The 24,282-nt window shown below is 31.6% G+C and overlaps 2 protein-coding genes across 2 annotated transcripts; one reads left to right on the top strand and one right to left on the bottom strand.

Moving 5' to 3' along the window:
* Window positions 1-2,872: 2,872 nt before the first annotated feature.
* LOC144546116 (F-box protein PP2-B10-like) lies at window positions 2,873-3,369 on the bottom strand. Its single transcript, XM_078294646.1, has 2 exons — window positions 3,308-3,369; window positions 2,873-3,197 (listed from the first exon to the last, which is right to left on the bottom strand). The coding sequence occupies exons 1-2, from the start codon at window positions 3,367-3,369 to the stop codon at window positions 2,873-2,875; spliced, it is 387 nt and encodes a 128-aa protein (XP_078150772.1).
* A 5,611-nt stretch (window positions 3,370-8,980) lies between these two features.
* Window positions 8,981-14,123, top strand: NUB1 (ubiquitin-associated (UBA)/TS-N domain-containing protein). The gene is made up of 10 exons (XM_078294880.1): window positions 8,981-9,374; window positions 9,866-9,985; window positions 10,357-10,453; window positions 10,555-10,590; window positions 10,836-11,023; window positions 11,567-11,669; window positions 12,249-12,430; window positions 12,839-12,916; window positions 13,036-13,138; window positions 13,531-14,123. Exons 1-10 carry the CDS (start codon window positions 9,019-9,021, stop codon window positions 13,885-13,887), a joined length of 1,620 nt encoding a protein of 539 aa, XP_078151006.1. The 5' UTR covers window positions 8,981-9,018; the 3' UTR covers window positions 13,888-14,123.
* Window positions 14,124-24,282: the final 10,159 nt, after the last annotated feature.

Consider the following 24,282-nt stretch of genomic DNA (forward strand, 5'->3'; position numbering starts at 1 on the left):
AATATGTATTAAAAAATTATTACTAAAATGGATACAAATAAAATAAAAAAATGTTTATAAATAAAAATAATAAACATTAAACACAAGTGGTAAGTGACATTGAAAATATATTTTAGAAAATTTTGTGTCAATATAACAACTTAACATATGCAGCAAATCTGCGGAATTAAAAATATGTGATTAAAAAGAAAAATTAAAAAGTTTGTCCGGATTGAACCATTGTATTAATCCCAGTGAAAACGACATATGAAGAATTGTTCTTATATATATCATAATGTGTGCAAGTTAGAATATAAAGAGAGAAAGGGAAAGAAACACTCTCATGTGGGTGAGAGAGAAAATATTCTCTCTGAAAAAGATGAAGTGTGGGCCCAGTCAAGAGAGAAAAATGGAAGAAAAAAAATTCAATCCCAGTTCCGGATTTTGAACCTTACAATTTACACTATTTTGAGAATTGTTTGGGAACAGAAACAAGTAAGCGCAGGAAAAATACGGAACATTCAAACAGGTCTAGAAAAAAAAAGTGGGAACTAATCCAAAATCGCATTAGTTCCTTCCAAAACCTTTACGCCTGAACAGGCCGGCCCAATCGATCATTACTACAACAAAGTAGACAATTTTTGCGAGGGAAAAAACGCTTTTATGACGGTCGTCTGTCGCAAAAAGTACCGTCGCAAAAAAAAAAAAGCTAAACAATGAGAGTAGTCCATCACAAAAAATCACTTTTTTATTCTCGCGAAAAGTGTCTCATTCTTATTGTGTGCATCATCATCATCTAATATAGATTAATTTGTTAGCCCATAGAAAGTGAAAAACACCAACAAATAATGGCGTGCACAGACCACAATTAGAAATTGACTTCAACAATTTCTTAACCTATATATATGTCTTTGTCAGTAGATAGTTCATTGTCAAGTAATTGAATTATTTGTTTATCTTATCCTTGTATTTTAGTATTGAAGTGAAGTTGTTCTTTAAAAAATTAACCTATATATATGTCTTTGTCAGTGGATGGTTTATTGTCAAGCAATTGAATTATTTCTTTATCTTATCCTTGTATTTTTTTTTTATTGAAGTGAAGTTGTTCTTTAAAAAAATAAGTATTGTGTGTGATAGGGTCATATTCGTTAAAAAAATATTAAAAAAATAAATAAATAAATAAAATAAGAGAGTTACACGGACATTTAGCCAATTATCCGTGTAGAAAGGTATTTAAACATTAAAAAATATTAAAAAAATTAATAAATAAAAAATAAGAGAGCTACACGGACATTTAGCTAATTATCCGTGTAAAAAGGTATTTAAAAATTAAAAAAATATTAATAAATAATTAATAAATAAAAAAATAAGAGAGCTACACGGACATTTAGCTAAATATCCGTGTAGAAAGGTATTTAAACATTAAAAAATATTTAAAAAAATTAATAAATAAAAAAATAAGAGAGCTATACGGACATTTAGCTAATTATCCGTATAGAAAGGTATTTAAAAATTAAAAAATATTAAAAAAATAATTAATAAAAAAAAACTAAGAGAGCTACACGAACATTTAACTAAATATCTGTGTAGAAAGGTATTTAAACATTAAAAAAATATTAAGAAAAATTAATAAATAATAAAAAATAAGAGAGCTACACGGACATTTAGGTAAATATCCGTGTAGAAAGAGTAATCGTACATGGACATTTAGCTAAATGTCCGTGTAAAATAGTAATCGTACACGGCTTTTTATGTAATAATCCGTGTAGCTCGTTATGGAGAGCACCACTGTCAAGGAATTGTACATGGCTGTTTATGTAATAATCCGTGTAGCTCTCAATAATCCCACACAGGTAAATATTCGTGTGTAAATATTCAAGGATTTGTACACCTTCGAATTCCACACGGCAGAAAATCCGTATAGCTCCCCTGTTTATGTCCATGTGCAATCACTTATTCTGTAGTAGTATTCCCATATATATTAGCATTCTTTTTTTATGTAAAGACTATAATATATAATATTTCCATAAAATAATTAATATTCTTTTCTCTATCCCCTTTAAGTTATTTAACAATTAATATAGTTATTACAAATATGCCCATTCATTTTATATGTGTTCATTTTAACAGATATGTTGTTCACATAAATACATCGTTAAATCGCCTTTAAAATAAATTTGTTCCACTTTAGTATATATATTTTAGTGAAAAATATAAGTCTGAGCTTTTAATTTGGGCTTATATATATCATGCTTTGAATCTAAATCGACAAAATCATCGAACCCGCTTTTTTTATTTTCTTTGGGCTTATTGGACTTGGATGGTCTTATTAGAAGGCCTTCTGAATACAATATGCTTTCTATAAGTTATTATTTGATTTATTAAATAAATTTAATGCCTACCAGCTGGCTTTTCACAAATGAAATGTATTTCTATCAAGATGGAAATGTATATTTATAGTTTGTTGCGTAAATATTCACAAATATGAAAACACAAACCGGTTTCTCAGACAAAACAAGTGTGAAAACACAAAATAAATAAAAAAATAAAAAATTACATCAGTTTTGTTATTAAAAAAACCAGTGCTAATCGATCGTATAATCAGCAACGATCTGCTCAGCAACGGTAGTAAAACCGATTTTGAATATAAAAAAAAGAAACAGTGCTGATAAGAAATTATGTAGTTAATTATAGTTCTGAGAAAGACACTGAGAAGAGCTTATTGGGAAAAAAGGTGGCCCTGTTAAATGGCTGTTCTATGTAGCAGAAGAGCTTCAAAAGCAATTTTATGATTGCCAGATTTTCGGAGCCTGGGTGATTTAAATAGGACGCATTTCAATACCCGCAACGATGAGCCCGCTGTTCCTGTTCCTGGCATCGGTTTCTTCGAAACTTACCTCACCTCACCCATACCACCATCGCAATAAAACTGTCCTAGCTCCAGCTCCATCCATCCATCTGTCAACCTATTTACGGGATATACGTTACATCTTCTTAGTGGCCTCAACACCGTAGGATTTACACATACATCCCTCGTCCACTCGCATTCGTCCATGTAAACCAATGCATTCTGCATAAGGTCTAAACCTTCTGAGTCTGGTGTTGTTTTGAAGATGAGATATACAGCATAGTTCGTCTCAGGCAAAAGTTCTTGAAAATATATTGTGGCCTTTACTTCCAACTGCCGGACGGCCAACAGCAGCGCTACCTCGCTGAATCTTATTATTAATAAAGAAAAAAAATACTGTTTATTTAATTTGGTACAAGGCGTATATATTTATGTATATAATTCCATTTCTATAAATGACTGAATTCAGACAAGGCCTACAATGTATGTGGAATTGTGGATATAAGAGTCCCTATGACTAATCCACAACCAGCAATTTTCATTGCTGGAATGAGATATTTCGTATTTCCAAATCTTTTGCAACAATAATAACCATATTTGTATGAGGTTGAAAACACAACCAACAGTTCTCATTGTAGTAGGTATGCTCAACTTCTATAGCACTTGCTGTAAAATTCTGTTCCGCGCAAAAAGGTCAAAAATAGCCAATTGAAACTTGGCTCTTCCCTAATTAATGACCAACCCACAAAGAACAAAATAATTAAAACTGGTCAGTAGAACTTGGTCCAAAACTGAACATGTCATAAGCAGTTTCCTATGAAATTGAATAGCGGATTAAAACTGTTTACCTGCTGAATTTTTTATAATTAATAGTATTTATTTCAAAATTAAATTGTCAAACATTGTAGAGTCATATTTACTTAAGGAGGGGTGGAGCTAGTAATGCTAAGAAAAAGCACTTCCCTATAGGAGTGTTCATCGGTTAATTTGGTTAAATCCGAAATAAAATAAGTAAATCAAAATTTTATTCGGTTTCAAAAATACAATCGAACTAAAAAAATCAATCTAAATTTCCTGTTCGGTTGACCCGAACAAGAAGATTAATCATAAAAAAAATATTATTTTTTGGTTTATTTTTTGAAGTTTTTAAGATGGATTTAAATCTTTTTGTTTGGTTCAGTCTAACTGTTTTTATACCAACCAAGCAATATACATTATGTTGTAATTTTTAAATGTTTGGTATGAATAAGAAACGGGTTTAAAAATTCCTGTTAGTTCCGTCTAAACGGTTTCGAAAAATTCTAAATCAAACCGAACCAAATAATTGAGCCGATTTCTAAAAATGAGAACTGATCCATTTAATTGAAAATACCGAACCGTTTAATCTGAATCTCTCTTTGTGTTTAAAATAATTATACAAATGTGTCATATCTTGAAATTTTTGTCTCACCATATCTTATTTTTTAAATTCACCTCCACCTATTTAATTTTGCATCAATAACATACATAAAAATGAGGCAATGGAATTTTATTTCCAATTATATAAGCTTTATACATTTTTCTTTTTGAAGAAAATTTAAGTTTAATATGTTTGACAACCAATCTATATCGTGGAGCTATTAGAGACAAACAAGTATATTACTAATCTAATTTGAAATAACAAAATACAAATTAGGTAAAGGTATATTAATTGCTATAATTGAGTTAGGTAAACACATTAATTAAACCATAAACTCTCTTAGGGTGTAGGTTCACTTTCATATATATATATATATATATATATGAGGTGGGCTACGGTGAGTTGCAAAGTAAAACGCGTTTCTACTTTACGTCGTATTTTTATTTTGAAATTCCAAATGATCGATCCGAACCATTAGATGTTTAATCCATATTGAAATGTGCTTGGAGACCAAATTTTACATTTTTTGGAATTTTTTTACTATTTATTAAGCATTTTTGAAAATTGTTGTTTTGCTGTGAACAGCAAAAAACAGTAAAATTTTCTGGACCATCAGATCAGCGACTTTCAAAATTGCTTATTAAATAGTAAAAAAATTCCAAAAAATGTAAAATTTGGTCTCCAAGTACATTTCAATATGGAGAACAAGGTGAACGGTTTGGATCGATGTTTTGAACTTTAAAATTACAAAATATGAGCGTGAAGTAAAATAGTCGCTTTACTTCGCAACTTACCGTAGCCCACCTCTATATATATATATATATAGAGAGAGAGAGAGAGAGAGAGAGAGAGAGAGAGAGAGAGAGAGTAAGGCTTGGGTGCTATGGATAGCATAGAGGGCTACGGTGTTACGGCTCAATATTCAAGTTTTCAAAATTCTAACCGTCGATCCGAACCGTTCATCTTGTTCTCCATATTAATATGTGTTTGGAGACCAAATTTTATATTTTTTGGAAATTTTTTACTATTTTTTTAGATAGAAAATCAAATATCTGAATGGTGCAGAATTTTTTAGATCAAGTGATTTTCTACCTAGCTAAAAAATTAGTAAAAAGTTTCCAAAAAATGTAAAATTTGGTCTTCAAACACATATTAATATGGAGAACAAGATGAACGGTTCGGATCGACCGTTAAAATTTTGAAAACTCGAATATTGAGCCGTAGCACCGTAACCCTCTATGCTATCCATAGCACCCAAGTCTTACTCTATATATATATATATATATTACATAATAAAATTTTCTATTCTCTAATTAATCTTATAATAATCGTAGAACTAGTACATATGAAATAAATTAGAGAATAGAAATATATGTACTCATTTATATGTGTATATGTTTATATGTTTATACGTGTATATGTGTATATGTTTATATGTGTATATGTGTATATGTATATGTATATGTATATGTGTATATGTATATGTATATGTGTATATGTATATGTATATGTGTATATTATACATATATTATAAAAACCAGAATAAAGGTCAAGTCCTTAATTAGTGTTATATTTAGACTTATGATATCCAACTAACAAATAAAATCAAAGTTCACCAAAAAAATAAAAATAAAAAAAATAAAAGTTATAAAGATTTACGACATCACTTCATAAATATATCAAATATTTTATTTTTTTGGCATACACTCTAAATAAGAAAACTTTTTTTCACAAAATTATTCAAATTAAAATACTAAGATCTCTAAAATAAAAAAATAAAAAAAATAAAAAAAGTGAACAGTGACCCGCCCGTGCCATAGGCGCCCCGCTAGTTGAAGTGACCTGCCCATGGGACGGGCGGTCCGCTTTTGTTTTGGGCCACCCGTGGGCCTAGCGGTTGGGGCATTTTTAAAAAGAAATTAAATGTAGGAGTATTTTTTTAATTAAATTTTTTTAAGGATATTAATAAAAATGGCCGCTTGATTTTGTCTTTTAATTAATATATATGGACAACTCATTTTATGGAAAACGAACAACATAATTCTTAACTCATAAATTTATAATCCTAATTATTTCTAGACATCTAATTATTTTATTTCTCACACTATAAAACTTAATTTGACAACCGTATATACAATATCAAAGGTGCATGTTGGTGTCGGTGTCAGTGCCAGTGTCAGTGTCAGGTTTAATAGAGGTATCACGGTCACGGATGATTTTTATTTATAGAAATTATAATAAAATAATGAGTAAAAGTTAGTGTATATTATATATGTTTATTAAGAGAGTTTGGTAAGTACAATTTCAAAATTTATTTGATTGAATTCAAGTAATGAATTCAAACAATTAATTGAAACTAATATATTTTATAAGTGATCTGTGTACATTTAAAATTTTGAAGTTTTAAATTTGTTTAGTGTAAACTCAAGAGCTCAAAGAAATGAAGAATTATATATATAAGTCGAAACAGACCTCTTGGGTTATGATTTGAGATTTATAAAGGTGATGTTATCATTGGATTTTTTTTAATTATTTTTTCCTATGTTATGGACTAAAATTTCAGTAGATTTGGTGCATTTTTCTCCTATTTTTACGTTGATCTCTGTGTGTTGAACTTGTACCAAAATGTTAATGGCCCATTTTTTAATGACATAATTAATATTAAATATAGTAAATAGTCAATGTCCCATTTTTTATATAAAAATTATATAAAGTAAATACATCATGAGGATGACTCAAATGTCTCATTATTTCATTCTTGAATCGTACCTCAACAGCTTTATTTTTTATTTCAACAAACAAAATATCTGAACCGCTCAACATGATATCCACGTTGAAATGTGGTTAGATATCAAATTTTTTATTTTTTTGAAAGTTTTACTTTTTTTCAAAATAGGTATAAAATTATTGTTTTTCTGAAAATTGTAGACCATCTAAAAACAATGATTTTGTACATATCTTAAAAAAAGAGTAAAACTTTCAAAAAAAATATAAAATTTGATCTCTATGCATATTTCAATGTGAAAATCATGCTGAGCGGTTTAGATTTTTTATTTGAACTTTAAAATAAAAAATAAAGATATTAAAATACGATTGGAGCACAAAACAATGAGGCATTTGAGACACCTCATGTATCATACATGAGATAGCAAATGCTTGACTTGTAGAAATAGCATGAATACTGATGGTATCAATGTCAATGCTGAAAATATATACGCTTCAATACTTAAAATCAATATTATTAGAACCGAACCGAATAACGAACTGGTAAAGTTTCGGGTTAATAGTTTGTTGGTCGGGTTAATAATTCAACTGGTTCAATTATTGATTTATTTAAATAGTCACATATGTATGAAAATATATAATAATTATTATAAAATAATAACATTTTCATATATAGTATTCATGAATTTTAACACATACATATTCAATTATATAATATAAATATATAATATAAGATTAAATTTATAGATATATTTCAAATTTAACATCTATCTAAAATCAAAATACTAATTTTATTAAAAAGCTGGGCTGAATGTTTTTGAAGAAGGTGGAAGAATATATCTAGTATTTATCAAGAAATTACTTCGTGATATCAATAAATTATGTATGTAATAAACGATAGAGTTCTTCAACAATAAATAACCACAAATAATAATAAATGTTATTTTGAAAAGAAATAAAAATTCACAAAAGATATAGTTGTTATACTGTACACAATTAGATCGTTTAGAATATCTTAAAACTTGAGGTCTCCTATGTAAATTTCATAAATAAAATTAATCATAGCTTAGCTTAGCAGCACTTTGTGGCTTCACAAGTTCACGTGTTGTATAAAACCCAAAAGTTGGATTACTTCACTAAATCTGAATTCGATTTTTCGTGTGTTCGGCACGTGCTTTAATTTGAGCTTATCTCATGCTATCAAATCTATCTAAATCGACAAAATCATTGAACCCGCTTTTAATTTTGTTTGGGCTTTTTGGGCTTGGATAGTCTTACCTTAAGGCCTTGTTTCAATTAATTAGTATTATTTTATTCCAAATAATTTCACTACTGTAAAATTAAAATAATAACGGAACAGGACATTGACTCATAGTCATCTGCCCGGTTTAGTGTCTATCCATGCTAAGTCTTTACGCTTTACTAAAAAAAATTGTATAACTATAAACAACCTCATAAAAATAGAGGAAATTTCATGTATACCCCTCACAGATTCTAAAATTATGTTTAGACCATCTGAAATTCTTATCATTATATTTATCTTTTGAAATTTTAAAAACTCGCAAATTTATCCAATTTATTAACTTTTATATTAAAAAAACATTTTATATTAATAAAGTACTCATTTTACCTTGCCTAAAAATATGATACTATCATTTTTTTGTCTAAAATTAATAAATGAATAAAGTACCCAATTTATTTGTCTAAATATGATATTTAGAATAAAATAACGTACCCAATTTATTTGTCTAAATATGATATTTAGATAAAAATAACGTACCCAATTTATCTGTTTAAATATGAAATTATGGATTTTAGAGGAGAAAATAGTAATTTCAAGTTTTATATCTCTACAAACCGACTCCAAATCGTCTGAGGTAACAGAATAATTCGTTTTATATCTGACCATCAGGACCTCTTTAATAGTCGTTCGTATCTGATCGGACAGTCCTGATCAAAACAGAAATATTCTATTACCTTATAAACTCCTTCTCGCCCTCCTCCACTCTCTTTACTTGTTTTCTTTTCGCTTGTGAAGAAAACAAACTTTTCTCCTCCTCTTTTTCTCATGGAAGAATTATCGACACCACCTGTTCCATCAGAAGCTCCTCCAATGGCGAAATTGAAGGTCGCTGGTGCATGGTCGGGGGTGCTGGAGGTTGCGCTAGACACGTGGACGGTCCAGATGCTCCGGGCAGAGGTGGCGCGCCGTTCCAACGGCTGCGATCCGACTCGGATCAACCTCATCTCTGGAGGGAAGGTGTTGAAGGATGGGGATTCTACGCTCGTGCAATTGGGACTGAAGAACAATGGTAAGGTGCTTGCTACTCTTACAGCGGATTCTGGTAAAACCAAGGAGATAGAAGAAGAGGCGATGAAGGCTAAGGATGAAGAAGAACATGCCAAGAAACTCACTAGAATTTGGTATTTTTTTGTTATTAATAGTTTTTCTAAGTAGTAAATACAGGCAATTACTGTACTTCTTTTTCAGTGAGGGTTTACATAGATTCTGGTAACAAGGACATAGATTTTATGATTCTGGTTAAACCAAGGACATAGATTTTATTATTCTGGTAAAACCATAGATTTTATGATTCTGGTAAAACAAAGGACAGATTCTGGTAAAACTAGGGACATAGATTTTATGATTCTGGTAAAACCAAGGTCATAGATTTTATGATTCTGGTAAAACCAATGACATAGATTTTATGATTTTCAACTTAATTATGCATTTGAGGGTTTTAGTAGTAAATTATACCAACGTTTGTTATTATCTGACTGAATTACTCATTACTTGTGAAACATTAAAACCTAATTGGCATGGTTCATCTGATACTGTTACAATCCTTGATTAGTACCAGGGAAATTATCTATCTGTTGAATTGTTGATTAAAAATGTTTATCAAAAATATCAGGGAGGCAGCTAAATCAATGTCAAAGAGGCATTCTGACGGGTCCTTTCCTTTGGATGATTATAACATTGAACTCGAAGATCAAAATGGCAAGAAGGTCATGTTTGCTGAATCCGATAGAAGGTAAATTTCTCTTAAAAGGAATATAATTGAACAAGTCATGAACAATTCATTATTTCTAAAAGAAAACAAGTGAAATTGTGAATATAATGGATGTTTTCAATGGTTTCAGTTAAAATAAAATAAACAGTTAACAATTACATCCAGGTCTCTTGAATAATTTTCTAACGAAGTGTGCATGAATTTGCTAATGAAATGTATGCACCAACAAAACTAGAAATATATGACCCTCTAAAATATGGGGGTATTTATGGCATTTTAATTTTTGCTGGAGGGAAGTTATTATTTTACATCAAGTCTGAATGTGAAATTCTCTTAAAACTATCATTCAATTGGAAATTCTTATTAATTAATTTAATGTCTACTATATATAGAGCACTTATGATGGGCTTGATGCTCCATGAAAATGCTAAAGGTCTAATTAGGAAGAATAATTACAAAGATGCTTTGGACGTGCTAACTATGGCAGAGGTTTGATTTTATTTAATTTATACTTTTATAATAAATAGCATCTTTTTTAGGAATGTCTAAATGAACTTTTCATTTCTTTCTCTTTTTCTTTTTTTTCACAGGAGGCTTTCTCTCTCTGTGATCAGAAAGTTCTAAAGGTAATTTGAACCCAAATGTAAAGGAAATTTTAGATCTAGCCCCTTAAAGAAAGAAGTATTTTTTTGTAAACCACTCTGTGTCGCTTTATTTAACAAATCCCTAAACTATCCTATCTTTCTACTCATTCTGGAAACAGTATTGATGCTTTGGTTTTGCTGAGTGTACAGTTCTTAAGTTTTTGCTGGAGCACTCGAGAAATTGATCAATATATAATCTATTTTCACCATTTTGTCCTTGAACATAGTTGATAGACAACGTGCCGATACTCCAATTAGACATGGTGTGGTGCTACTTCATGCTACGAGATATCTCATGCTTAACTGTTGCTGGAACCCGCCTTGAGAGGGCTCGAAAGGGATTTGAGAGCTCTCATGGCAAAGATTCTGCTCGGTTTCGCGCTCTCCAAGCTGGTCGCCAAGCCGATCTTGCCCTGTGAGTACCTTTTAATATCTCCGCTTTTAAAGTTCAAATAGTCGATTGAACTGTTCAATGTGATCTTCATATGGAAATGTACTTGCAGACCAAATTTAATATATATATATTTTTTATTTATTTTTTTGCTATTTTTTAAATAGGTAAAAATTTACTTGATAATTCTGGATCATCCAAAAACAGCGACTTTCTACCTATCTTAAAAATAGTAAAAATTCTAAAAAGTAGAGATTATGTTTAACATTTCGGATCGACTGTTTGAACTTATAAAATGGAGATATGGATCCATAGCACGGGTCGATTTGTAATATGCATATTCCCATAGCCTCATTCTTGTTTTGCCAAAATTGTTGCATGTTTTGAATTGTGACCATTCCATGGTTTACAACTCTGTTTACCTACTCATATTTGAACTAGTAATCATCAAATAGATACTCAGTTTTTATTGTTTAAACCAAAGGTGAGGTATCAAGTAAATAGATAACCATGGCCATAGTGATTTTGCATAGTTTTCTTTTTGATTTGTGAGTGTTTATTAAACAGATACCTGAGACTAGAACTGCTGGAAGGTGTTGTTTCTTATCACAATGGCAATTTCGAAAAGGCTCAACAGTCCATCAGTTCTGCACAAATTAAATTTAACCAGGTAGTTACATTGTCAGACTTGAACCTGTTTAAGTTTAGACTTCTATGTTGCCAGTTCATTCTGGTATATATTGAGTTGTACCAGTGCTTTATTTTTGTGGTATTTGACCATATCTTTTAGTAAAATTAAGGGTTACATAGCAGAAGAGAGCTGTGTAAGGAGTGTAAAAGGTGAAACATACAGAAAAATCGTACCCATATTTTGCAATTTCAAGGTCCAAACAGCCGATCCAAACTGTTCAACATGATTTCCATATGAAATTGCACTTGAAGACCAAATTTTACATATTTGGGAAACTTTTTACTATTTTTTTAGATAGGTACAAAATCGTTGTTTTTTTAAGATCAAGATGTTTCTGAATAACTGCGATTTTGTACCTTTCTAACAAAAATAGTACAAAGTTCCCCAAAAAATGTAAAATTTGGTCTCGAAACAAATTTTAATATGGAGATCTTGTTGAACAGTTCAGATCGATTTTTTGGACTTTGAAATCAGAAATAAACAGCTAGCTTTCTGATATGTTTGCAACATTTTTGGTAGCTGAAAACATAAATTATATATTGTGTTTCCATATATCAGCTTCAAGTGCCGGATGAAGCATTGGTTCTGCTAATGGGCATGGGGTACAAAGAGCGCTCAGCTAAGAGAGCACTAAGGTTAGCCGGTCAAGATGTGCCGGCAGCTGTTGACCTCTTAGTGGAGGAGAGGGACAGAAAGACTCGTCGGGTTGAGGAGAACCTTAAAAGGCGTGATGAAATCATGTAAGCATTCATTTCATTTTTTTAGTTGTAGTCATACACTTTTATTAGATAAGACAGGTACGGGTAAAGACTATTTTGTACCCCGCTACGGCGCTACTCTATACAATAATTATTAAAAAGAAAAATTATAAAATTATATATATAAATATATATTTATATGGGGATGATTCATGAAATTCATGGCCCTATTTTTTTTTTCGTTAGCTTATCGGGTACAGGTAAGAGTAAAGTTTTCTTTTCTGTTAAGTTAACTAGTAAGGGTATGAAAATGCTTCCACCAGACCCATTTCGAACCCATTGACACCCCTAACTCCAGCCCGCCCTGCTCCACTCTGATTTATCAAATAATGAAATTTGTAATCAATTTTGAAAGGAAAGGATCATTATTTTATGTTTTATAATTTATAGGGAACAAAAGCAATATGGCAAGACTCCAAATAACAAAGCAGTAGATATGGAAAAGCTGAAGGAGCTAGCTTCTATTGGGTAAATTTCTTAGCTGTTATTTACTTTTGCACAACCAGGCATAATTGACTTCGATTTATCTACATGGGAATCAATTTAAACTTTTGTTTTACTTATCTATTGACCTTTTCCAATACCAGATTTGAGAGATATCTTGCCGCTGAAGCACTTCGGATTAATGAAAATGATATCGAGATGGCTTTAGATGTTCTGACAGATCCTGAGAAAAACTGTGGATTGCAGGTTCTCTCTCTCTCTCTCTCTCTTTCTCTGCATTTATTTCATGACAAGTAACACTTATTATATTTTGAACCAGTCTCCATATATATCTCATATTTACTATTAAAACATAACTGTTAATCGAAACTAACCTTTAGTTTTTTTTCTTATGAGTATTAACCTTGTGGTTAAAAATGAACTAAATCCAAATTAAGCTGATGTAGATATTACAATTCTAATTCATGATTATAAATCAAATTATGAGGCATTGCGATTAAGTTTAGATAAAAGGATGTTAGGAACAAATTAGTCAGTTAGCCTTTAAAAAAAAGATGAAACTTTGAATTATTCACGACTGCAGTAAAATTTTGTAATATGACATGAATATTATACTGACAAATTTGTTTGTGTTTTAGAGCATTATGGAATCAAGAAGGAAAAGAAGAAACACTCAGACAACACCTGTAACCGAATTCACAGCAGCAACAACTGATGCCCTGATGCCAGCTGTCATACCAGAACCTGTCACGTCAGCTGTCAGCAATCTAGAACAAGGCGGGCCATCCAGTGGCCCCACAGCTCCTGACGTCCCAGAAGGAGAGGTGCTTTTCTCTGGAGGTGGAGAGGAGAGAGATGCTGAGATGGAGGATGAACTGGCGAATGAATTGACAGGTGACCCGTTAGCTGATTATGATATTGATGTTACTAAAGAAGGAGAGGCGCTTTCTGAGTATGTTGCCTTGTTAAATTCTGTTATGGGACAGTCTTTATAGCTTCCCTTTGGAAAAGTTTAACTCTCTCTGATGAAATTTCTGACAACTGGGGTACCCATGAGGTGTGCTTAAATGTTTATTTTTTGTATTTTTTTCGTTTAGTATAGTAGAGAAAAATGAAAAAAAGAAAGAGATGGTGTTTAAGATAATTAAGTTGGTTTCTGTTAAGTGCATGTAAATAGAATTTATCTGAAATATTGGAGTCAATTTATCTTATTAAAGGATCAGATCAGAAATGACTTACTGTTAGAGTTTAACTTTTTATAAATAAAACAGTGCTTTCGCTGCCTGTTTGAACTGTCAAATGTAACATTGTATTCCTTTTGCTATTCGAACCGAAGAATGCAAAACTGGGATCTTGAAAAGAGCTTGAATAACATAAATGCCATGAAAATTTCGAGAAATCTCAAGCATACTTTGTAGTCCTTTTTTTATTTTATAAATTGTGTTTTAATTATAAACAGAATTTTATCGAATAGCAACTTCTCTGAGATTCTCAGTAGAGCCAGAGGGATTTGCATTTGTTTTTTCTCTGATAAGTTGTTACCAGGGATTGCCAGTATAGAATTTTGCCAAGTGGCATAGTCAAATACGAAATCTCCTATCAAATACATTTTAGGAGTATATTCATTTTGTTATACCTTTGGTAGGCATTTTTGTCAACTGGTATAACATTTTTCCTGATAAAAAGGAAAAAAAATGTATACGTCTTCTCTGATTGGATAATTGATATGCTGCGGATCAATATCATCCCAATTTGATGATTATTTGGTTATCTTTTTAAGTAATCATCAAAAGCAAAACCACTCAAAATATCCAACATTTTGTCATATATCTGTTGAATTGCTCATTTGATTCTCAAACCGCTCTTACCTATATATGTTTTTGTTGGAGAAAAAGTTTATATCAAAAAATTTATTTGCAAACTTTCAATTCAGTGATGTTTGCAGCTCGTATGCTTCAATATTGAAAAAAAAAATAAAAAATATGACCGATCAGCTGCAATTTGGGGTGTTCGTCAGTTCGGTTCAAACCGAAATTGAATAGGCAAAGAAAAAAAAAATTCGGTTTTCAAAAATCAAACCGAACCAAATCAAAATAGAATAAGAACTGAACCGAACAAACTGAAGTAAATTTCGATTTGTTCGGTTGAACCGAAATAATCGGCTTTTAAAATTTTAAACCAAATCGAGCCAAACTACAGTTTATAAAAAACCAAAACAGTCCATTTAACCAAAAAAAAACCGAACCGTTTAAAACTGATTAAACATAACCCAATGAACACTCCTAGCTAAAGTACAATACACTGCAAATAAAACAATGCGTGATGACAACCATAGTGATATAGTACGTGAGATATTCGCGTATTAAATGTTTTTTTGACGTTTTCAAACCGAACTCCGTATAAAACGTAAAAAAATGTATAGTACATTTTATTCGCGAATAAAACGCGAGTCACGTATTATTCTTGAAGAAAACAAAAAAAAAACACAAAAAATGACAAAATACATTTTTTTTTGGGCTTGTTGTACCGAATTATTCCTGAATTATATCCGAATGACGAATTTTTGAACTCGCTGAACCAAATCCGAACTTTTCGTTTGTCACTATGATGACAACATCGTATTTTTTTTGATTATTTTTCTTATTATTATTTTTTTTAGAAATCTAAGCCCGAAAATAAGTTGTTCGGTTTAATGTGGTGAAATTAGGTGGAAGGGCCGATATATATATATATATATATATATATATATATATATATATATATAGGGTCTGGCTATTTTGATGCCGGCAGCATTTTAGCCGGAGGTGCTGCCACTGTTTTTTCTATTTTTTGATGTTCAAATGACAAATCTAAACCGTTAGATGTTTAATCTATATTATAATCTACTTGAAGACCAAATTTTACATTTTTTGGAATTTTTTACTATTTATTAAGCTGGTTTGAAAACCGCTGATTTCAGTCAATTTCTGCAGCATTGAAATCAGCGGTTTTCAAACCAGCTTAATAAATAGTAAAAAAATTCCAAAAAATGTAAAATTTGGTCTCCAAGTAGATTATAATATAGATTAAACATCTAATGGTTTAGATTTATCGTTTGAACATCAAAAAATAGAAAAAACAGTGGCAGCACCGCCGGCAGCAAATTAGCCACAGCCTATATATATATATATATATATATATATCTATATGAATATATATAGGACTTGGCTACGGTGCTATGGGTAGCTAAGAGGCCTCCCGTGCTACGGCTCAATATTCGACTTTTCAAAATCCTAACGGTCGATCTGAACCGTTCATCTTGTTCTCCATATTAATATGTGTTTGGAGACCAAATTTTACATTTTTTGGAAATTTTTTACTATTTTTTTAGATTTATTGAAAATCGCTGTTTTTTAGACAAATCTGGACCATAAAAATTTCCAATATTCAATAAATCTAAAAAAATAGTAAAAAATTTCCAAAAAATGTAAAATTTGGTCTCCAAACACATATTAATATGGAGAACAAGATGAACGGTTCGGATCGACCGTTAGGATTTTGAAAAGTCAAATATTGAGCCGTAGCACGGGAGGCCTCTTAGCTACCCATAGCACCGTAGCCAAGTCCTATATATATATATATATATAGAGTTAGGCTGGGGTGCTATGGATAGCATGGAGGCCTCTATGCTACGGCTCAATATTCGAGTTTTCAAAATCCAAACGGTCGATCCGAACCGTTCATCTTATTCTCCATATTAATATCTGCTTGGAGACCAAATTTTACATTTTTCTGAATTTTTTTACTATTTATTAAGCCACATTGAAAATCGCTAATCCAACGGTTTTACTGTTTTGTGCAGCCACCGTTGGATCAACAATTTTGTAAAATACTTAATAAATAGTAAAAAAATTCAGAAAAATGTAAAATTTGGTCTCCAAGCAGATATTAATATGGAGAATAAGATGAACGGTTCGGATTGACCGTTTGGATTTTGAAAACTCGAATATTGAGCCGTAGCATAGAGGCCTCTATGCTATCCATAGCACCCCAGCCTAACTATATATATATATATATATATAGCATGTCCGAACAGAATACAAAGAATTAAAAAATTGTTCCGGAAATAACCATTAGGTGAGATAAAATAGAAGCATGCATTAACTATTTTGGCTGTATATCTACAATTCTGTATGAGTTGAATTCAAATAAGCGTATTCAAACTATTAATTAATTTATTTCTCGACGTAAAAGATACATTAATATTTAAAAATGAGGGTTCAAATGCTATCACTTATGATGCCTTCATTATATATTAATTTTAAAAACTTTAATAACTAAAATCTAAAACTCAAATGTCCAAATGAAACCGTCAAATATGCATGATCTATATAAAAAGAGGAGGGTTCAAATGTCTCCATGATTTTGTGCCTCCATCATGCCTCCATCTCTCTCCATTATTTTCAAAGTTCAAACAGTCGATCCGAACCGCTCAACTTAACCTCCATACTAAAATATGTTTGGAGACCAAATTTTATATTTTTAGGAATTTTTTTACTATTTTCTTAGATAGGTACAAAATCAGTAAATCTGAACCATCTAAAAACAATATTTTTTTACCTATCTAAAAAAAATAGTAAAAAAATTCCTAAAAATATAAAATTTGGTCTCCTAACATATTTTAGTATGGAGGTTAGGTTTAGCGGTTCGGATCGACTGTTTGAACTTTGAAAATGATGGAGAGAGATGGAGGCATGATGGAGGCATTTGAACCCTCCTCATATAAAAATACTTTAATTAAGAACTTGTAAAATTCAATGATATGGATACTTTCTGAATGTGTTGATACTAAAAAAACATCAAAATATTGTTCATATAAAAAATAAATTCAAAAAATGACAATTTTATGTGCTAGAAAAAATAATATTGGTCATATTTAATGATTTAAAATTTTGAAGTTTTATTATTAAAAAAATAAAAGTAACATGAAAACAAAATAAAGATATTTTAGTCTTAGCTCCTTGTTATTTAAATTTGTCTGTACAAAATTTAGTAATTTTGTATTCTTCAATTCATCGTAGTTTATCGTTTGTGTTTTAGCTGGTGACTGCGTTTCAATTCATCGTAGATTATTGCACCTCAAGATCGATGTCTATTGAGAAAAGGGAGGTAGTATAATTAGTTAAAAAAATCTCCTAGAGTTGTTGTACCTAAAGGTTGAGAGTTTGATTCTCCCTCACGACTTCGCAGTCTCTGTGAATGTTTTCAAATTAAAAAAAAAAGAAAAAAAGATCGATGTACATTTGATTTGGAAGATTCTTTCAAAAAAATCACAAATTAGATGGGACCTAACAGAAGTAACATATGAACTAATTGTCAAAGAAGTAACATCAGAATTAATTATGGGACCTAACAGAAGTAACATCTGAACTAATTGTCAAAGAAGCACAGAACCAAGGGGTATAAAATAAGTGAAAGGAGAGAAACCTCTCAAAAATATAATTATTTAGTTCTTTCAATTTAGAACTTAAATATTTGAGCTCTTGTTCATCTTTCGTCAATTTGGTGTTTTGTAGCCTATTAAGGATCCGAATCCCGATTTTTTTTATTTATATCCAAAAAATAAATAAAGTTTTCAAAAATATCTAAATCATGACTGAATTTCAAAAATTACCCAAACCGGTTAACCATTAACCGGAATAGGCCATTCTTTCCGGTTCTCCAATTAGCGGAAATTGAGAATAGAACCGGTTAATGGTTAACCGGAAATAAGGTGTTTGGTTATTGGTGTACCGGAAGTAGGATAGATGTCCGGTCAATTGTTAACAGGATTTGTGGATTTTTATTTTTTATTTTTTGAAAACATAATTTTTTTTATTTTTTGTATTAAAATATTAGAAATGTTGAATATATTTCTTTGAAAATAGATGAAATACAATATAATTTGATTTATTAGAAAGACTGTAACAAATAACCCGGATTAATATTTTTTAGGTCGGATTTTTCGCGGCTGTAAGAAAAATTAATATATTTCTTTATGTGTTATTGGAAAAAAATAAAAATGCTTAGATTATGAGTTATTGATCCCGGTTCAAAAGTCACTTTTAGGTAATCTAGAAAATATTGTGATCTTTCTAGTACATTTAATTTATATAAAGTTATATCTATTTTTGAAAAAAAAATAAAAACTTTAATTTATTTAATGATTGTTTTTCAAAAATAATTCTCAAAATAGATACAACTTTTTATAAATTAAATGTACTAGAAAGATCACAATATTTTCTAGATTACCTAGAAGTGACTTTTGAACCGGGATCAATAACTCAGAATCTAAGCATTTTTATTTTTTTCCAATAACACATAAAGAAATATATTAATTTTTCTTACAGCCGCGAAAAATCTGACCTGAAAAATATTAATCCGGGTTATTTGTTGCTGTCTTTCTAATAAATCAAATTATATTGTATTCCATCTATTTTCAAAGAAATATATTCAACATTTGTAATATTTTAATACAAAAAAAAAATTCTGTTTAAAAAAAAAGAAAAAGGAAAATCCACAAATCCGGTTAACAATTGACCAGACATCTATCATACTTCCGGTACACCAATAACCAAACACCTTATTTCCGGTTAACCATTAACCGGTTCTATTCTCAATTTCCGGGAATTGGAGAACCGGAAAGAATGGCCTATTCCGGTTAATGGTTAACCGGTTTGGGTAGTTTTCGAAATTCAGTCAGGATTTAGATATTTTTTAAAATTTTATTTATTTTTTGGATATAAATAAAAAAATTGGATCCGAATCTGCTGAAATCCGAGGTCAGTACTGTTCACCCTGAAATCCCTGCAATCTGAATTCAGCCGTCGAACTGTTTCGAGATACGTGCAAGGAAAAACCAGCTATTTCGAGATGCGTTCTCGAAAAAATTCAATGGCTGGATTTCGGATTGCAGGAATTTCAGGGTGAATAGTACCCAATTTCAGAATTTCAGCTGATTTATTTCCGCTTATTAATTACCTCTTCCACCTAATTTCACCTAACATTTTTTTTTAATTTAAAAAACCTTCAGAGAGGCTACGACATAATGAGGAGAATCAAACTCTCGATCTTTGTTTGTACTTCCTTTTCTTAGGCTCCTTACATTTATTTTTCGCACAACTTTTTTACATTATTGTAACACATTATGATTAAGTAATGATAGTGCCTACGGGTTTTTCCTCAAAAAAAAAAACTCTCGATCTTTGAATAACTAACCGTTGGAAGACTTTTTTCCTAGCCAATTGTTGTCACACCCCAAATCCACGGGTCTGACAGCCTGCCGCGTGTATCTATCAGGCTACACGCAAGGCAGTGGATCTTTTATATACATTACCAATATCCTCATTCGCTGCGTCCGCAATATAAACCTGAAAATAATCGGGAGAGGGGGGGTGAGAATAAATTCTCAGTGCGAAATTTGCCACAGTTTAGATTATTGGACTTGCAATCAAACTCTATATTCAACAAATGAAACCCAAACAATAACAGTTCAAACAGATATATATATAATCATAAATAACAGAATGCCAATGCTCGACAACAGTTTAATCAACCTGAAACACAGTTTACGGAATTTCCAAGATGAATTTCAAACACAACATATATTTTGGCTTAACTCAATTCAATAACTCAATTCAATAGGGCTTGTAGCAATTACAGATGTTCTTTCGAGCTGAACCATTATCAAACCCACATCTGTAGGGTTACTGACACCTACAGATGGCCAACCGCTGGACCCTTTATCTGACACCCATCTGCATCGCTTGACTTAACAGTTTATTAAGGTCTGGTTTGAATCATATAAAGAAAATCCCCTCTGGAATCATTCCAATAGTCGTAATATTCAATTGACCTTTCAAATGCATTAACACGTAGGAGAATGCCACAGAGCCATAGACGTTACACATATCACCCATGATTTCCAATCACATCTCATAACATAATCACCCTCCCTCGTCCCAACCGGTACTGGGAATATTGAGGGCCGTTCACCTAAGGCCATTTAGGATCCTGGGAATCCAAGTCAGCATACAGCCCGACTTGGCAAATTCATTGGATCCAAGTGCTTAACTTCGTAAATCCATTCACATACATATCAAATCAAATCGTGGTGACTTTCAATCAAATCAGATCATAATAGATCGACACAACCTACAACCATACCAGCATGCAAATCACTCAAGTCACAGCAATTCGAGTTTAATTTGATTGGGCTATGCAAATGCTATACACAATTCAATGATGCAATCAATGATGTTCAACATGACAAACGAAAACACAGTTTAATTCCTGAAAATAAAGTATCAAACAAGTCCAAGAATCCCGCACCTGATTGACGAGCGTACCGCTTAATTTAAAGATCAGGCGTCTCGAATTGCCTCGCGAAATCTTGCTCAACCGAGCCTACACCTATATTATACGATTACTTGGTTTAGTTCGGTTACATTCTCAAAACTTAAATTCCAAAAGTCGTCTTTCAATTCGTCAATTCTCTTATACCTTTCGGCTCATTTATAATCATTTTAATTCAAGTCCAATTCCAAAATTATATATATATGGTCGGCCCTTATATAAACTTTCACCTTATTACACTTTGGTCCATTGGACGTATCAATTATTTTATTCCAATTCAATTTAATTAAAGACCCATAATTTAGTAAGGGTTTAAGCCCCTAATTAACAATTCACCATTTACTCAAAGTCCATTTATAACATTTCAATTTCAGTCCTCTTTACAATTATTTAAATTCACATATGGCTCAAATTATAATATTTCACATGCATGGCCGACCATAGCCTCAAACAATTTACATCTTACAAATTGGTCCCTTATATTTATACAACTCACATAGGCATGTATTTTGCACAAAACAACCTTCAATTTAATTTATTTACATTTTTGGTCCCTGTCAAGTCAAGGACTGATACACACACAAAATCAGCACCATACCAGTAGTATACTGGGCTGGTACCACTAGTACCAGCACTTCGCCATTCATACACACAACACAGCCATGCACCATAAAACCAGCAAAACAGAGACAAGCCACAGGTCAGATCAGAACAGGCACATCAGAAATTAATAACACGACTCAAGCCTCAAGTCAGCACCATTTACCGGGAAAATCAACAACCCGAGCAAAGGTGTAATTAACTATAATTCCCTTTACAAAATCCTAACTACAATTCCCTTTAATTCATACAAATCACTATGGTCATATATTTTACAATTCTGACCATTAATAAAATCATTTTGCAATATAACCCCTTATACTTAATTTATTCGAGCAATTCGATCGAGTCGGGAAAATCAACAACCCGTACTCGAAAACTAGCAAATTCACATCCTACGACATTAATCGGTTCATCCAGACACAATTCAAGAAGTCTATAATTTAATTTAAAAATTAACCGAAAGAGAGGATGTCGAAGGAGAACGGTCGATTTCGAGGGTTTCGTCTCGCTCCGCCTTGCAGCCGTCTCACTTGATCACGAGCAAGCACCATAGCAACCTCACGAAAGCACCCGCAAGCAATAATGACGGACCCCCAATTTCTAGGGTTTCGGGTCCTCACGAGTGTAGAGGCAATCGGTGCAAAAGAGAGATATTAAATGGGAAGAGGAGGTCCATGGGTTGGAGAGGAAAGGTTTGGTGGTGATGGTGGGGGTCAGAGAGAGAGGAGGAGGGGTGGTGCGGAGGGGCAGTGGAGGCAGAAACCGAGAGAGAGAGAGGGGTTTCTGGCGGGTCGGACCGAGAAGAGAAGGAGAGGGAGATGGGGCGGCGGGCTGGCCGTGGCAGCGGCGGAAGGGGAGGGGGCGGAGCCCCCTGTTTTTTGCGCTGCAGAGGAGAAGGGGGCGGGGGGGGGGGCTGGGGCTGTCACGGTTTGGGAAGGAGAGGAGAGAAAGAGAGAAGGGAGAGGGGTGGGATTTAAATGGGCTGCTTCAAGATTCGTGCTGGATCAAGATGAGGGGTTGATATAATTCCAGCATTTAAATTACAATATTTAAGATCCGTGTTAGATTAAATCCAAAGGTCCAAACAAATCCAGAATTTCAACAAGGTTATTTAATTGGTTTAAGAAATCTGTTTCTACTCTAATTCGAATCGAAAGTTCATAATATTTTTGTAACTATATTTGTACATAGAATTCGTATATTTATTTCTCAATTTAAGATTCGAATAATTTGATTTCCTTTTATATAATTATGTATATTCAATTAATTATCTAAAAGTTCTAAATGAACGAGCTTTATAAATTCTATATTTTATTTGTACGAATATTTTCGTATAATTATACTTTTATTTGGAATTCAATTACTTATTTATTCACACGAATCCAATTAAATCAATTTCTTCTTTTCTAAAAATTCAAAGGAATTGTAACGGATTTTCTAAGTTTCCAACTTACCGATTAATTATAATTTACTATATAGTGCTATATTTTATTTTATTTCTAAATCTCTAAATTTTATTATACATAATTTTATACATTATTTACATTACGAAATTTTTAGTTTCATTTTAGTTGGTCAGAAAATTTCTGAACGATCGTTAAATTAATTAAACTTTTTATTTAAGTCAAATGATCGATTTATCAATTTAATCAAGTTTTAAAATTTCGGAATGTAACAATTGTGCTGCCTCCCTTTCTCTTCAACCTAACAATTAATGCCTCTCTTCGACATCAGCGACTCTTTTTTATTTGTTTCTTTTTAGTATAGGGATCAACAACTATATTTATCAACAATATGCCCAATTGATCCTAAAACCCTTAAACTGGTTGTAACTCTGTGTAGAGCCAAGATTTTCATGGTCGTGTCATAGAAGATGTTTGCGTTCTCTCCTTCTACCACAGTAATCAGATTCACGAATAAAACGCGAATTATAAGCGTTTATTCGAATTTTGGTATCCAACGAATGATTCAATGTCTTATTCAGCAATTCGCGTATTAAATGAAATATTCGCAAATTTGACGAATGTTTCGTATTATACGCGTTTTTTTTTGTAAAAATTTGCCGCCAGTTTTGATTTCGCAGTGAATTTGCTTTCAATTTTGAGATATCTCAAATTATTAGTGAAAATGGTTCAGATTTTGCCGCCACTACAAATGTGAGTACAACACAAATGTCAATTTGCTTTCAATTTTACTTTCATATATTGTTTGAAGTATTATGATGTACTTTATGGTTTCTATATGTTTAATTACTAATTGGGAGTTCTTTTATTTGTAATGATTTGTAATGAAATCATCATGTTTATGATTTTTTTTTACTTTAAAAAATACAAGTCATTAATTAATTGAAGCTGTAAGATTTTGGGAACAGAAAGTCCGAGATTATATAGATAGATAGAAATTGAAAGCAATAA

This window comes from Carex rostrata, chromosome 29, assembly GCF_964058835.1.
Source record: "Carex rostrata chromosome 29, lpCarRost1.2, whole genome shotgun sequence".
Taxonomy (NCBI): domain Eukaryota; kingdom Viridiplantae; phylum Streptophyta; class Magnoliopsida; order Poales; family Cyperaceae; genus Carex; species Carex rostrata.